Genomic DNA, 12,827 nt, shown 5'->3' with positions numbered 1-12,827 from the left:
CCCTCTGTCGTACGCGCTGAAAACAGGGCCGAGTCATAGGTCTGCTGTGGCGATGTTCTTACCTGTCCGCTGGCATGACGAAACCAAACGCTTGCACGGTGCCTGGTGCCATGTGTTTGCTACGTGCCGTGGCAACACAGTTGTTGCTTATGGACGCCATGCGACCGGGGCGTTCGACGCGCCCTTGCGTCCAAATCGTGATCACCATCACAGCTTTTGGCTGGGAGTCCTGACGCCGGCTCGTCTGGGCGCAGGTGACGACGATGCTGAACAGCGCGGTGCCGGCCGCCGGCGACGCGCAGGCCGTCACGGCCGCCAACATCGTGTTCGTCAAGGAGTTCGTCGCCAACCTGCTGAAGGCCGGCTTCCCGCACTTCACCGACAACCAGATCAAGATCACCGTCCAGGGGCTGTTCGATCTCAATCAGGACCTGAGCGCGTTTAAGGAGCACATCCGTGACTTCCTCGTCCAGATCAAGGTAGGCGGTCTGGCCTGAACCCGGCCAGGTCTGTCGCCTGATCTTTCACCACTCTTGAACACTCTTGCACGTAGAGCTGAGTCTTACTTGGGCGGCCGTCCTGAAGTTGTACTTGAGTGCTTCCTTGAAGTTGTACTCACAATGCTTGCGTCTCACGGTGTGATCCGACGTGGTGATTCGTGCCGGTCCGATTGAAGTGCCAACACCATGCAGGTGAATCGACGGGTCTGCAATCACAACTGTGTGCCGTGTTGCGTGCTGGTGGGTGAGCCGCCGGCAGCTGCGATGTAGGCTGGAGGGCCTTTAGCGTGCTGACGCCCCCCTGCGGCGCCACCGGCAGGAGTTCACCGGCGACGACGCCGACCTGTACCTGGACGACAGGGAGGCGGCGCTGCGGCGAGCGCACGAGGAGAAGCGCAAGCAGCAGGCGGCCGTGCCGGGCATCCTCAACCCGCACGAGGTCGGCGAGGAGATGCAAGACTGAGCCGCCGCCGCCGCCGCAGCCGTCCGCGGTCGGTCGCCTAACTTAATACGTGTGTCGGACGAGTGAGAGGTCTCATTGCACGCGCGGCCGCCACCCGCGCGGGGTCTACCGTGTCGTTCCAGACATGCCCCGGCGGCCCGGCCACTCTGTGATTTTACACTAGTGGATTATTTCAGCGTCGCTTTGTTAGGTATTTTTAGGATTCATCTTTCCAGTGTGCGTGCGGCCCAGAGGTGTAGCTTGTTGCGTTGTCGTTGTCGGGGGCGCACCGCGCCGCTGTCCGCCGCCTGCCTGCCCGCCTGTCTGTCTGTCCGTCTGTCCGGCTGTCTGTCTGTGCGTGAGGCTGGCGGCGCGGCCGTCGGCTGGGCCGCGCCTCCCGGCCCCCCAAAGATACGTGTCCCATATGTTTTCTTTCACCGGGTCTCGGACCGGAGAGGCGTCTTCACCCTAAATAATAGGTTTTGTACAAAATAAATAGCTGTCACCTGATAATGCGATGGTTTTGGCGGTGGCTCAGGTATGCGAGAGCAGCCCAGGTCCTGGTGAAGTGGAAGGTTATGGTGTGCTGAAGCGCCAGTCGCCGTTTGGTGGGAGAAACTGGACGCTGAAGGGAGTTGAGCACCACGTTTGTAAGCTGTTAGCCAGGTCACGGGGGATGGTCCTACGGGCTACATAGAAAAACGGAGCCAGCCCTCGGTGCGCCATGACCAAGAAGTAACTGACGCAACAAACCAATTTCGAAATAGGGCGGTCCAGATCGCCGAGACGAGCAGAGATGTCTGCTCCGAGGCTTTCATCATTCTCAAACAGGAAGATTATTTATTCTTCACTGAGAGTACTTCGAGGCTAATGCGAGGGGTGTAGACGGACGCGCTCAGAGGGGTGTTGTAATCGGGCGGTGCGTCACAATGGGCGCGGCACCAGCTTCCGCCAGCGATTCGAATATCCTCACCTACGCCCGCACGTCGGTGTCGAGCGGGCCGCCTTCATCTCCACCGCCTCCTAAATGGGTAATTTGATTGGAGGTCGACCGTCTCCGGCACGGGATTACTCTCAGCCCGCCGTCGATGCTCGTTGAAACACTCCCGGTACGATGTGGAAAAACTGCTATCTTGGCAAGGCAGAATGGACTACAAATCGCTGAGAATGGCATTGCGCTGCGCCGCTCTGCTTCCTCCGTCCGCGTTTACAACAGCTGCCGAGCCCCCGCGCATCCATGCCGAACCGATCGATTCCAACTGCAACTGGTACAGACCGCACCGGCCGTGCACCGGACAGAGCAGGGGGTGATGTCGCCAGGGCGGGACGTCCCGGGTGCAGCGGAATAGCCTAGGGGCAATCCCGGAGGCCCCGGCACGCCAGGGCAAGCGGTGGGCCAAGGCCCTTTGAAGTCGGCACCCGTACTGCATTGTGGAATTCATGTCACGTCCACAAGATGAGTGAGTGTCCGGGCGCGGATTCCAAATGTGTATTTGGCGGCATGGTCCCTCTGGGCCCTACGTGGGGCACGGGAAGGGACAAATCACGAGGCCGGGGGCCAGTCCCACTGAGGAGCCCCAGACGGGGGGGGGGGGGCGTCCCCTTGCGAAATCCTGGAGACGTACCTGGGAATGCCCCCTCCCCCCCCCCCTCTCGCCACCGCCCGTCCACCGTGCGTTGCCCTGGCACTGTCTGTGGTCGGTCGATGCACCAGCCGCAGCAAAAAACAAATGAGATCATCGCTGCCGTCCGAGCCGTCACGAAACCCGGTCACGACTCCGTCATCCACACAGGCAGCATACGGCCCCATGACCGCACCCGGCATTCCGTAATCGGACGCGGTGTTCGGCGAGCGAGCTGTTATTGGAGCCCAACACTGACCGCGCGCCGGCACAGCGTCGGTCCTTTTCGCGCTCGTAGGGCGCGTGCCGGGCGGTGCCGCGTGCGAACAGTGAGAGACGACGTCGACGTCCAGACGTCAGCGTCCCATGAACGCACGCCGGCAGCTGGGGAATACGCGTCATTACCATTGTGGCTTTAGGAAGCACTAAGCGGCAGGGATTTGTGGCGTCTCCTGCTTCTTCCTGTCCTGACAGGGAATGGAACCCCCTACGTCTGGTTCCCCGGAGGTGTTGCTTAACCAGTGCACTACCGGTTCTCCCCCTCCAGACATTGAAAGTTTTCTGCAAAGCAAACGGTCCAAGGCAATTTAGGTTAAGGTGGGTGTTTTTCCGATTGTCTTGCATATTGCACGAATCGGCCATCCATAGTAAAGAGACGTTGGTACATGGCCTCACAAAAAACGGCTCTCTCAACTAGTCAGAACAGATGACGGCGAAGGGGGCTTCCACAAGCTACCGGCGAATGCCACCACGTGAAGATCATGCCACTACGATGCGTTACTGATGCGCACGGCTCTGATGCTGCCTGCATTGCCGAGACCACTACATACATTTTGGTGCAGTTAAGGCTGGAGAACGCTCTCAGTAGGCGAAGCTTTATGCCGTTAGAAAACATTTCAATGTTTTCCGACGCTTTAATACCGACGTCGGCATTCCAATAATCGGCTGGACAGAATGCCTCGTTTGATGCTCCGAATTGTGTTCACCTCGGCATTTCCCCGGATGGTACCGGTGTACGTCTGGAGAACCAGATGTACGGGCTCAGCTCCCCGCACCTCGGGATTTCCCCAGATGGTACCGGTGTACGTCTGGAGAACCAGAGGTACAGGGCGCAGTTCCCCGTACCTCGGCATTTCCCCAGATGGTACCGGTGTATCTCCGGAGAACCAGAGGTACAGGGCCCAGTTCCCCGTACCTCGGCATTTCCCCAGATGGTACCGGTGTACGTCTGGAGAACCAGAGGTACGGGCTCAGCTCCCCGCACCTCGGGATTTCCCCAGATGGTACCGGTGTACGTCTGGAGAACTAGAGGTACGGGGCTCAGTTTCCCGTGGTGCCCGCCCTTCCTGCTAGGGTGAGAGCAGATTCATGGTCATAAATTTGTGTTCCCACTTCCCAGTGACAAACGTATAAATTTGCTGAGCAAATGTCCAGCAGCTGGCAAAGAGGCGTCAGGAGAATCGCTGGAAACATGTTAGTGTGCTGCATAGCTATGTACTCAATTCATCTTCCTTGTCATATAATGCAGACAGCGGGGCTCAAAACTGATGGGACTCCCGTACCGACGTTCAGATGCGGCTGTTCTCCCACAGCATGCATGCTTTCATTTCGCTCTGTAACAGCCATCTGCACATGAACGTGTCACGCTAGATGAGTTCGCCGCTGGACTTGGCGAATGGGCCCATCAGCTGCCGTGTCCGATCTAGTGATGTAGATTTACGGCACGGTCAACGCCGGCAATGACAGGGACCAAGTCCGATTGCTGCCTTTCGATCAGCCGATTGCTGAGGGGATACAGGCGCCCAGCTCCCGAGGTTAAACAGACTGGAGAAGACGCGCAAATCTAGTCGGCCGTGACAGGTCGCGATACCGTGCCGACAGACATCCTCGCTCAGAACTGCGCAGCGCGGGGCACCACCACCGATACACTCACGACGCAAAAAGTGTTTATTCGACTCGCATGGTTGATTAATACAATTGAAAATAGAAAAATCGTCACAGTAAATGCGCGCACGTGGCTCTGCCATCCCTCCCACACTCAAGCAGGCCCGCGTGGTACCGCCTCACCCGACCCCGCCCTACTGATCTCGAAGCCAAGCGGCCTAAATGCGCCGGAGAGCACCTCCGGTCACTCGCGGCGGAATTTGCGTGCGAGCCACGCGGCTATGCAGCGGCGGACGGACGCGGCGCGGCCCGGTGGTCGTCCTCCGGTCTGGAAGAGCGGGAATGAGGGCCGGCCGTCGCCCGCCACCTGGTCCAGTCCGGCCCGGCCCGGCCCGGCCCGGCGTCGGCGGCGAGGCGCGCGCCGCCTACATGCGGTCGTTTTGCCTCAGCTTGTTCTCCACCTCCTCGCGGGAGATCTCGGACGAGTCCGTGGCCTGTGAACACGGCGCGCTGTTCTGATACACGGAAGTGTTGCTCTCATCGCACTGAGCAGGTCAAACTGGGGCGCGCATGACCCTCACGTCCCATGACATGGACCGATGGCCCACATACCACACATCCAGCTTAACGACGGTTATCTTTTTCCATCCATCCCACTGCACCAGGCGGGGTGGCGGATACTATAGGGACATAGATACACCCGCCTTCCTATTATAGCACGGTATTAATGCAAAACCAGAAATCAAATGCGGCCAACATTATTATTTGACGTAAATGATAATAGTTGCTTACGATGTTGATGAGTATAATCATGATAATCATATGATCGTTTTCATATTATGAATTACTTGACGCGGTTAGCAAGTCTTGACATGATCGCATTTGCTACGACGACCACGCCAGCCGCGCCTGAGATCGGCACACCAGGCCACCAGCATCCCACGCGGCGACCGGCCGCGTCCAGCCCGGTCAAACTCACCTCCACGTATTTGGCCACGCCCGTTAGCGCCTTCTTCAGAGCGTCAAAACTGGACGAGTACAGCATCTTCGCCTTGATCTTGGCATCGTCCGGGCACCACAGCATCAAGAACAGCTTCTGCTTCTTCGTCGGCTGCAGAGAGAGAACGACATAGTGCATCAGACTTACAGAAGACGCCACCTCTTCTCCTCCGACTGGACATCACTGTGGCCGAAAACCAGGAGGCCCGCAGTCACGCTAAGAACTGACCCATCCGCAGGCAACACAGATTCACAGGCACTATGGCGAGGTTACAGGTGGCAACACAGCCGGTTCGTCGGTCATGGCGGACCAACGGTACGTCGGTGGACCGTGAACTCCGCCATCGCCACGCTCGCCGACGGGGCCTTCAGAACACAGCATATCGCCAGCCACCGTACCGTGGCCTCCACAGAAGCCGGCTCAAACAGCTGCCGTCACCAACCTGACTTCTGTATCCACGACGAATAGTTGCAGCAAACGATGACAATAATAATGAGGCACAATAAGGGTAAACTTGTCAATGCTCTATATTTTTGCATGGGCCATTGGCTTTTGTCCAATTACTTGTTCAACCTATAAAACGTGAATGACCTATCAAAGGGTATTGGGTTGGGCCTACATAGCGTGCCTTTCAGGTCACGTAGTACTTTCATGGAGAGCCAGCATACATATTCGGTCCACTGGAAATGCATGACACGGGCTTCAACGGTGTGTTGATTGAAATTGTATCGAACTTTCCGACGTCAATTCCAATAATCACTTGAGCTTTTCGAACCTCACATAGTTTCACACGTACGGCCAACAGCAATAAGTCGTTACTTAGAACCGTCAGGTTCGGTGCCATGAGCTTGTCCGACGAGCTGTGTGTATTCAACCTTGGTTGTCCCATTTAAATGCGTGTTTGAAGGGATCCCAGACGATTGTCTCCACGATCGTCTTTTGTAGCTGCAGTATACATCAATTATAGCATAGGACAAGATCGTGAGGCAGCACCGAGAGGCACCGAGACGTCCTCAAGATGCCTATTTCAGTTCAAACCCCATAAAAAGTATCGAGACTCTCTTCAACCACGTCATTAAAAAAGAGGAAACCACGGCAATCATTGCGTATCATTCTGGTCGGAATCAGAATCAACAACGGAATAGACCAACTTTTCGTTCGGCTACGCTACAGTCTATTCTTTTGAACTCCTGTTGCGACTCGGAGATAAATCAGCTAAATCATCGTTCAGCCCACTCCAACACATACGCATGCACCAGGATAGTCTTAACCAGGATTGACACGGGATCAGTCGTCCCGCAACAGCGGAGTCGCGTCCGTCACATGGCGCACGAGCCTCATTTATTGTGAACCTGCAACCGGAAGCAAGAGAGGAAACGAGCTATCTCTACGGACCACAACAGCTGATTAGTCGGACACTCCTCGTACGGAGCAGTTGAGCATGCGCGCAGTTGTTGGTGACGGACGTCGATGACAGTGCTTCGAGTGAGACTATCGGCCGCTTTCGCAACTATTAATCTCTCACGTTGAGTTTTTCACATCGTCCTCTCTTGAATGTAAAAAATGCGGGGTCAAGCAACGTTTAGGCGAATCATAATACTTTAAGGCACTGATGACCAGTGGATAAAAGGTGCAGCCTGTGGGAGATCTGGATTAGTTTTGATTTTTTTAACTTTTTGGGGACCCGCTTCTCAAGAGTTTCAAAAGCCTGGGACCTGCGGTGATTACCAGGCGCACCGGACCCTCGTCTTTCTCTCATCGCCTGGCAATGGAAGTACCCGCAAATCTTCATCGTCCCTGAATAACCCCGCCACACCCGCCCGTTATTACGAAAGAAAATACGAGAAGCACGTTGAATAACACTCGAGATATCAAACGAAATACGAAATGTCGTTGGGATTGTTTTCAAAGCGCTTGCCCAAATATGGCGTTGGTCTGCAGCAGGCGGTTGGCTCCGCACTACGCCGCGACCCAGCGTGAGCCGCCAAGGTCACCGTTCGAGGTCACACGTGATGAGATTTTTCCCCATGCCCAGCACGCTCATCTGTCAACCTTTGCAGGTGGAGGTCTTTACTGGCTTTTAACGTGCTGTGTGCAGGAGGTTTCCTGATGGTGGTGTGAGGTGGTTCACACGCTTTGCAGGAAGCCCCAGCTGAGGACGTACGATTTTTGCGCTCCGATAGCATGCAGTTCTAGCCTTGAACTTGGCTTGAGGTGTTTTGATAAATCGGCTAGACATGAATACCCTAACAAATAATGAAAGGAAATAGTACATGACATTTTTGAAGACAATGACAAATTTTAGATCTAATTTGCTGCGCATTCCCCTTGTTTTCGTCATTCGGCAGAGCCACCTCACATGATGATCGCTACGGGGGGAGAAGATGACTGGGGACAAGGCCGGTAGTCCGACCTGAAGCCACGAAGCAGCACACACACGCGCCGGACACCGGCCGAACAACTGCCGCAGTCTGCCGTACATACGTCCCATACATGGTGCATAGTACGCGACTCGAAAAAGACCCCACGCTGAAAAGATCGAAAAAAACTGGACGAAGTCAAATAAGAGTACTTAAAGTCCGCAACCAGAGGAAATCCCGTATAAGTCTAAAACTAAACGCGGGACAAGGATGCCAACCTGTGCATTGGAAGAATGAAACTACAATACCCGTAAACTCATAACAGGACGTCTTTATTCAAACGCGCGCCAAGTCCCCAACGTCCAAAAATACACCCCGGCACCACAACACAAGCCCCTTAACACCAGCACTTGGTGCATGTGGCTTCACCAGCAGCGTCGACAAGACTAACCAGGTGAGAGACGTGAGTTCTTAGTACTGTGACACCGACGCCGGAACTAAATCGCTGCCGCAAAGACTAGAGCGGTGTCTGACCTGGCGGTGTCTGACCCGGCGGTGCCTGACCCGGCGGTGCCTGACCTGGCGGTGTCTGACCTGGCGGTGTCTGACCTGGCGGTGTCTGACCTGGCGGTGTCTGACCTGGCGGTGTCTGACCTGGCGGTGCCTGACCCGGCGGTGTCTGACCTGGCGGTGTCTGACCTGGCGGTGTCTGACCTGGCGGTGTCTGACCTGGCGGTCTGACCTGGCGGTGTCTGACCTGGCGGTGTCCTGACCTGGCGGTGTCTGACCTGGCGGTGTCTGACCTGGCGGTGTCTGACCTGGCGGTGTCTGACCCGGCGGTGTCTGACCTGGCGGTGTCTGACCTGGCGGTGTCTGACCCGGCGGTGCCTGACCTGGCGGTGCCTGCCTGGCGGTGTCTGACCTGGCGGTGTCTGACCTGGCGGTGTCTGAACTCTCCTCGCACCAGAGGTCCCTTTCAAACCTCCACCTGAGCACTGCTTCTCCGCCGAAATAGCCAGCGCGGTTGGGCGGCGACCACATCCCGGCTGTTGGCGGCCCCCGCCGCCGCCGATTCCCCTCCGGGCGCCCGCCGTCGGGCATGGCGACACGGTGCCGACGGCCCAAGACTGCGGCCCGTTCACGTTGCGTGCCCCCGTGCGCTACCAGCGTCTGAAGCCAGTCCGCCGCCAGCTGGCACGGGGCAACCCGGCCGCCGGAACGGCTGTCGAAGGCGACTGGCCAGCGCGGCGTCACTTCAGCGGCAGAATAGCGCACGGCAGTCCGTTCGGAACAGGTGCTACGCAACGCACGCCTGCACTGGACGCGTCGAGAGCTTGTACCGGCGCCGGCACCAGCCAAAGCTCGCCGACTCGGCACCGGCAGGTTTCGGGGGGGGGGGGGGGAGGGCGAGGTTCGTGTGACTCGACTGTCGCCGGTACCCGCAGGCGGGTACCGGACCGCCGGCGGGCAGACGGGCACACTCACCTCCGAGGCGCCCTGGACCGAGTGCAGGTACTCGTAGTCAAACAGGCCGTACCGACAGTGACCCTTGCCAGCCTTCTGGATGTCGGCGACGAAGTCCTCGTAGGTGGCGTCGCGGTCGCCGATTGCCTCCACGTCGATCAGCGTGTCGCCCTGGATGATGAACACCACGTAGCGGTGCTTCTTGGCCTTCTTCACCTCGTCAAACACCGTCTTGCACGCGTCCGATACGGACACACCGGACGCCTGCAGCGAGGCCCGAGCGTCAGCACACTGCCCGGCCAACACACGGACTAGGCGGGCTTCTGGCCGGCCGACACACGGAGGCAGGTATTGCGATAGCGATGGCCTTCCGACCGCTTTGCGATCGATGCAAAAGCATTGAGGTCACCACTGTTACAAGTCTTGCAAGGATCGTGAAGTGCACTGAACCACTGCCAACACTGTGTCCCGAACTCAGTCTTGAGGTGTAAATATTTTTCCTGCCCAGTGGGAGCCATCACATACTTTGGCACTTGTATGTACAATGTATGTACTTGTATGTATGTATGTATAAATGTACTTGTATGTACAAACCATGTACATAATCCAAGGCCCCATTGCATGCTCTTAAGGTTCAAATGACATTCAGGTGTTCCCTTTGTTACCACACACCCTATTATTTATTGCATATTTGGGTCACTGTCTGCATGCTGGGTATATGTGAGCCACTGCTGGGTCACTGCCTGCATGCTGGGCATATGTGAGCCACTGCTGGGTCACTGCCTCCATGCTGGGTATATGTGAGCCACTGCTGGGTAACTGCCTGCATGCTGGGTATATGTGAGCCACTGCTGGGTCACTGCCTCCATACTGGGTATATGTGAGCCACTGCTGGGTAACTGCCTGCATGCTGGGTATATGTGAGCCCCTGCTGGGTCGCTGCCTCCATGCTGGGTATATGTGTGAGCCACTGCTGGGTCACTGCCTGTATGCTGGGTATTTATGAGCCACTGCTGGGTCACTGCCTCCATGCTGGGTATATGTGAGCCACTGCTGGGTCACTGCCTGCATGCTGGGTATATGTGAGCCCCTGCTGGGTCACTGCCTCCATGCTGGGTATGTGTGAGCCACTGCTGGGTCACTGCCTCCATGCTGGGTGCATGTGAGCCACTGCTGGGTCACTGCCTGCATGCTGGGTATATGTAAGCCACTGCTGGGTCACTGCCTCCATGCTGGGTATATGTAAGCCACTGCTGGGTCACTGCCTCCATGCTGGATACATGTGAGCCACTACTGGGTCACTGTCTCCATCCTGGGTACATGTGAGCCACTACTCCCCTGTATGACTGGCATTCTATAACAACAGTCCTGTTTAACAACGGGACCTAATTCCCAATGTGAGCAACCAAATGGTGCCTGCCAAAACAGTTCAGGATATCTGACTCAACAAGTTCTTAATGCTGATATCACAAGCAGGAGCCCTGATCCTCACCCACTATGGGCACATCACAGTGTTGCACATTTTGTATCACCAAAAAGGACAGGCAACAAACAAGGGTGGTAAGAACACAGCAACAACTACTATATGCATTCTGATGATTTCCAGATATGCTGAAATCCAAACATGTAAAAATTTTAATGCCTGCAAGTGCTGGAGGATAAAAAGTTCATGAAGCCAACCAAATTTCCACAAAATCACCTTTGAAGTATAACATATAAGTGTGGCAGGTGACTGATAATTTCAAACCATGCTTAATTGTTACATGTTTCAAACCTATGTTTAAACAAGTGGCATAGACCATTTACACAGAGAGATGCAAAGATAAAGAAGAAATTGATCTACCAATGTCTGATGGTTTGCAGTTTGAAGCAGTATGCTGACTGCACCAACACTAGTTCCCTTTGCTTATCTATCAACCTCTCTTTAATATATCTAGATATCTAGATATCTTAGAGATATCCATCAACCCCTTGAGATAAAAATGAGTACTGTTCACTGACAAAGCATTATATTTCAATGGAAAGGCTTCAGCTATGATTGCAACAGTCATCACCCAATACAACACAAATGTTCATTCTCTTAGACATGATGTAAAACAATGTTTTATACATCCCAGTAAAGAATGAATATTGCTGACCACCCATGCCCTAGGTAATATTAACTTCACAGCAGAAATGCCGGCTTCTGAAAGATCATGTGACTGAAATATAGATACCCACCAGTTTTTCTTTATTCAGAATGGAGTTCAGATGCTGATAACTGTACTGAATATAGGATATTAGTAATAACATTTGGAAGAAAAGGAGAGTAATAAGGCAACCCAATAAGAAGTGAACAACATTTTTGCTGTTGCTTCTTCAGAACTGCATACAAAACAGCATATTCTTAACAGAACAAAAGTACTTTGTCTGCATGGCTGAACACAAGGAACAATAGAAGTACAGAATAGACATAGTGATGGAAACAAAGAGAATTTTACAAATTCATTTCACAGCAACAAGAATGAAATGCTGCTAATGAATGTAATCATTGACACCATTCATCTAAAATACAACAGCCATATCTGTGCAGTTCTGAATAAGCTACCTGACAAGGTAAATATACTTCTTCTGTGACTTGCAAACCTATAAATAAATGATGGGCAGAAGCATGGGTTAGGATTATTTTACTTCAGCTTTGGTTAGATTTTGATAGGTTAGATTAAGTCTGGTTATATTTGATAAGGATGCATTGGGTTAGGCTACACTGCCTTAGGTATTGTCTGTTTCTTGTAGATGGCCTGCATTATGACATGTACTGTACCAAAAATGCAACATCACTGGTTTCAATGCCACTCCAGTCATTTGTGTTGAAGCAAATAAATTCAGCATGAGGTGATAGTAACAACACATGACATTGGTCTTGTTTTGGTTGCAAAAAATACTTGTTTGGGGCACAACCACTGACAGGGTGAGTCATGTCTGATGACTCATGCTCTGCAATGACATTGAGCACAAAAATTTGCCACCATTCATACCTTCCACAGCTTTGTTGATGCATGAATACAATATTTGTGAACACCATACAAATGGGTGAACACTCAAAACAACAATTTTATTGATGGTATAGCACTGATAGAAACCAGGACCCACATGAGGCCACAGGGAAAAGTTCAGCATTCACTGGCAAATACCCATCAGTGTTCTCTGTTATGTTTGAGCAGTTGCATGAATTCTGTACACATGAAGTGTGGTGATGAATGTGCACAGATCACAGTCAGACCTGCCTCCCAAAATACACAAATATGGAACCCTATTGCAATGAATAGAGGCTGGAACACTGGCGCATCTCCACAGCCAAATCTACCTCAACCACTGCAGCATTGTGTGGCACCACACCTCACCCTCACGCTTCCACGAGAGCCACTACATGCATCAATGAACCTGAGTGTACGTACCATTGCTGTATTTTTTCGACCCCACCCGGATAATCCCTCACTTATTCCCTGATTACAACTGGCGCGCTGCCACTCCCACTTCCCGTTACAGCGCCACCGGTCGTCTCGACGGCGTACC

At 53.9% G+C, this 12,827-nt stretch overlaps 2 protein-coding genes across 2 annotated transcripts; one reads left to right on the top strand and one right to left on the bottom strand.

Annotated features, from left to right (window-relative positions):
- The first annotated feature begins 229 nt into the window (after positions 1-229).
- Positions 230-1,452, top strand: LOC119112967 (exportin-1-like). Its single transcript, XM_037237274.1, has 2 exons — positions 230-479; positions 820-1,452. Exons 1-2 carry the CDS (start codon positions 264-266, stop codon positions 961-963), a joined length of 360 nt encoding a protein of 119 aa, XP_037093169.1. The 5' UTR covers positions 230-263; the 3' UTR covers positions 964-1,452.
- Positions 1,453-4,497: 3,045 nt separating this feature from the next.
- LOC119112811 (cofilin/actin-depolymerizing factor homolog) lies at positions 4,498-12,811 on the bottom strand. The gene is made up of 4 exons (XM_037237101.1): positions 12,710-12,811; positions 9,294-9,536; positions 5,428-5,559; positions 4,498-4,942 (listed from the first exon to the last, which is right to left on the bottom strand). Exons 1-4 carry the CDS (start codon positions 12,710-12,712, stop codon positions 4,874-4,876), a joined length of 447 nt encoding a protein of 148 aa, XP_037092996.1. The 5' UTR covers positions 12,713-12,811; the 3' UTR covers positions 4,498-4,873.
- Positions 12,812-12,827: the final 16 nt, after the last annotated feature.

This window comes from Pollicipes pollicipes, unplaced genomic scaffold, assembly GCF_011947565.3.
Source record: "Pollicipes pollicipes isolate AB1234 unplaced genomic scaffold, Ppol_2.1 Scaffold_2555;HRSCAF=2994_pilon_pilon_pilon, whole genome shotgun sequence".
NCBI lineage: Eukaryota > Metazoa > Arthropoda > Thecostraca > Pollicipedomorpha > Pollicipedidae > Pollicipes > Pollicipes pollicipes.
This window is presented reverse-complemented; position numbering and strand designations above follow the sequence as displayed.

What these genes read in the sequence shown, in the direction of transcription:
- LOC119112811 (XM_037237101.1), bottom strand. An exon ending in CGGTCCAGGGCGCCTCGGAG is followed by an intron (nt 5,560 to 9,293) that starts GTGAGTGTGCCC and finishes CTCTCTCTGCAG; the next exon opens with CCGACGAAGAAGCAGAAGCT. An exon ending in GCGTGGCCAAATACGTGGAG is followed by an intron (nt 4,943 to 5,427) that starts GTGAGTTTGACC and finishes CCGTGTTCACAG; the next exon opens with GCCACGGACTCGTCCGAGAT.
- LOC119112967 (XM_037237274.1), top strand. Translation starts at nt 264, where the DNA reads ATGCTGAACAGCGCGGTGCCGGCCGCCGGCGACGCGCAGGCCGTCACG. An exon ending in ACTTCCTCGTCCAGATCAAG is followed by an intron (nt 480 to 819) that starts GTAGGCGGTCTG and finishes CGCCACCGGCAG; the next exon opens with GAGTTCACCGGCGACGACGC.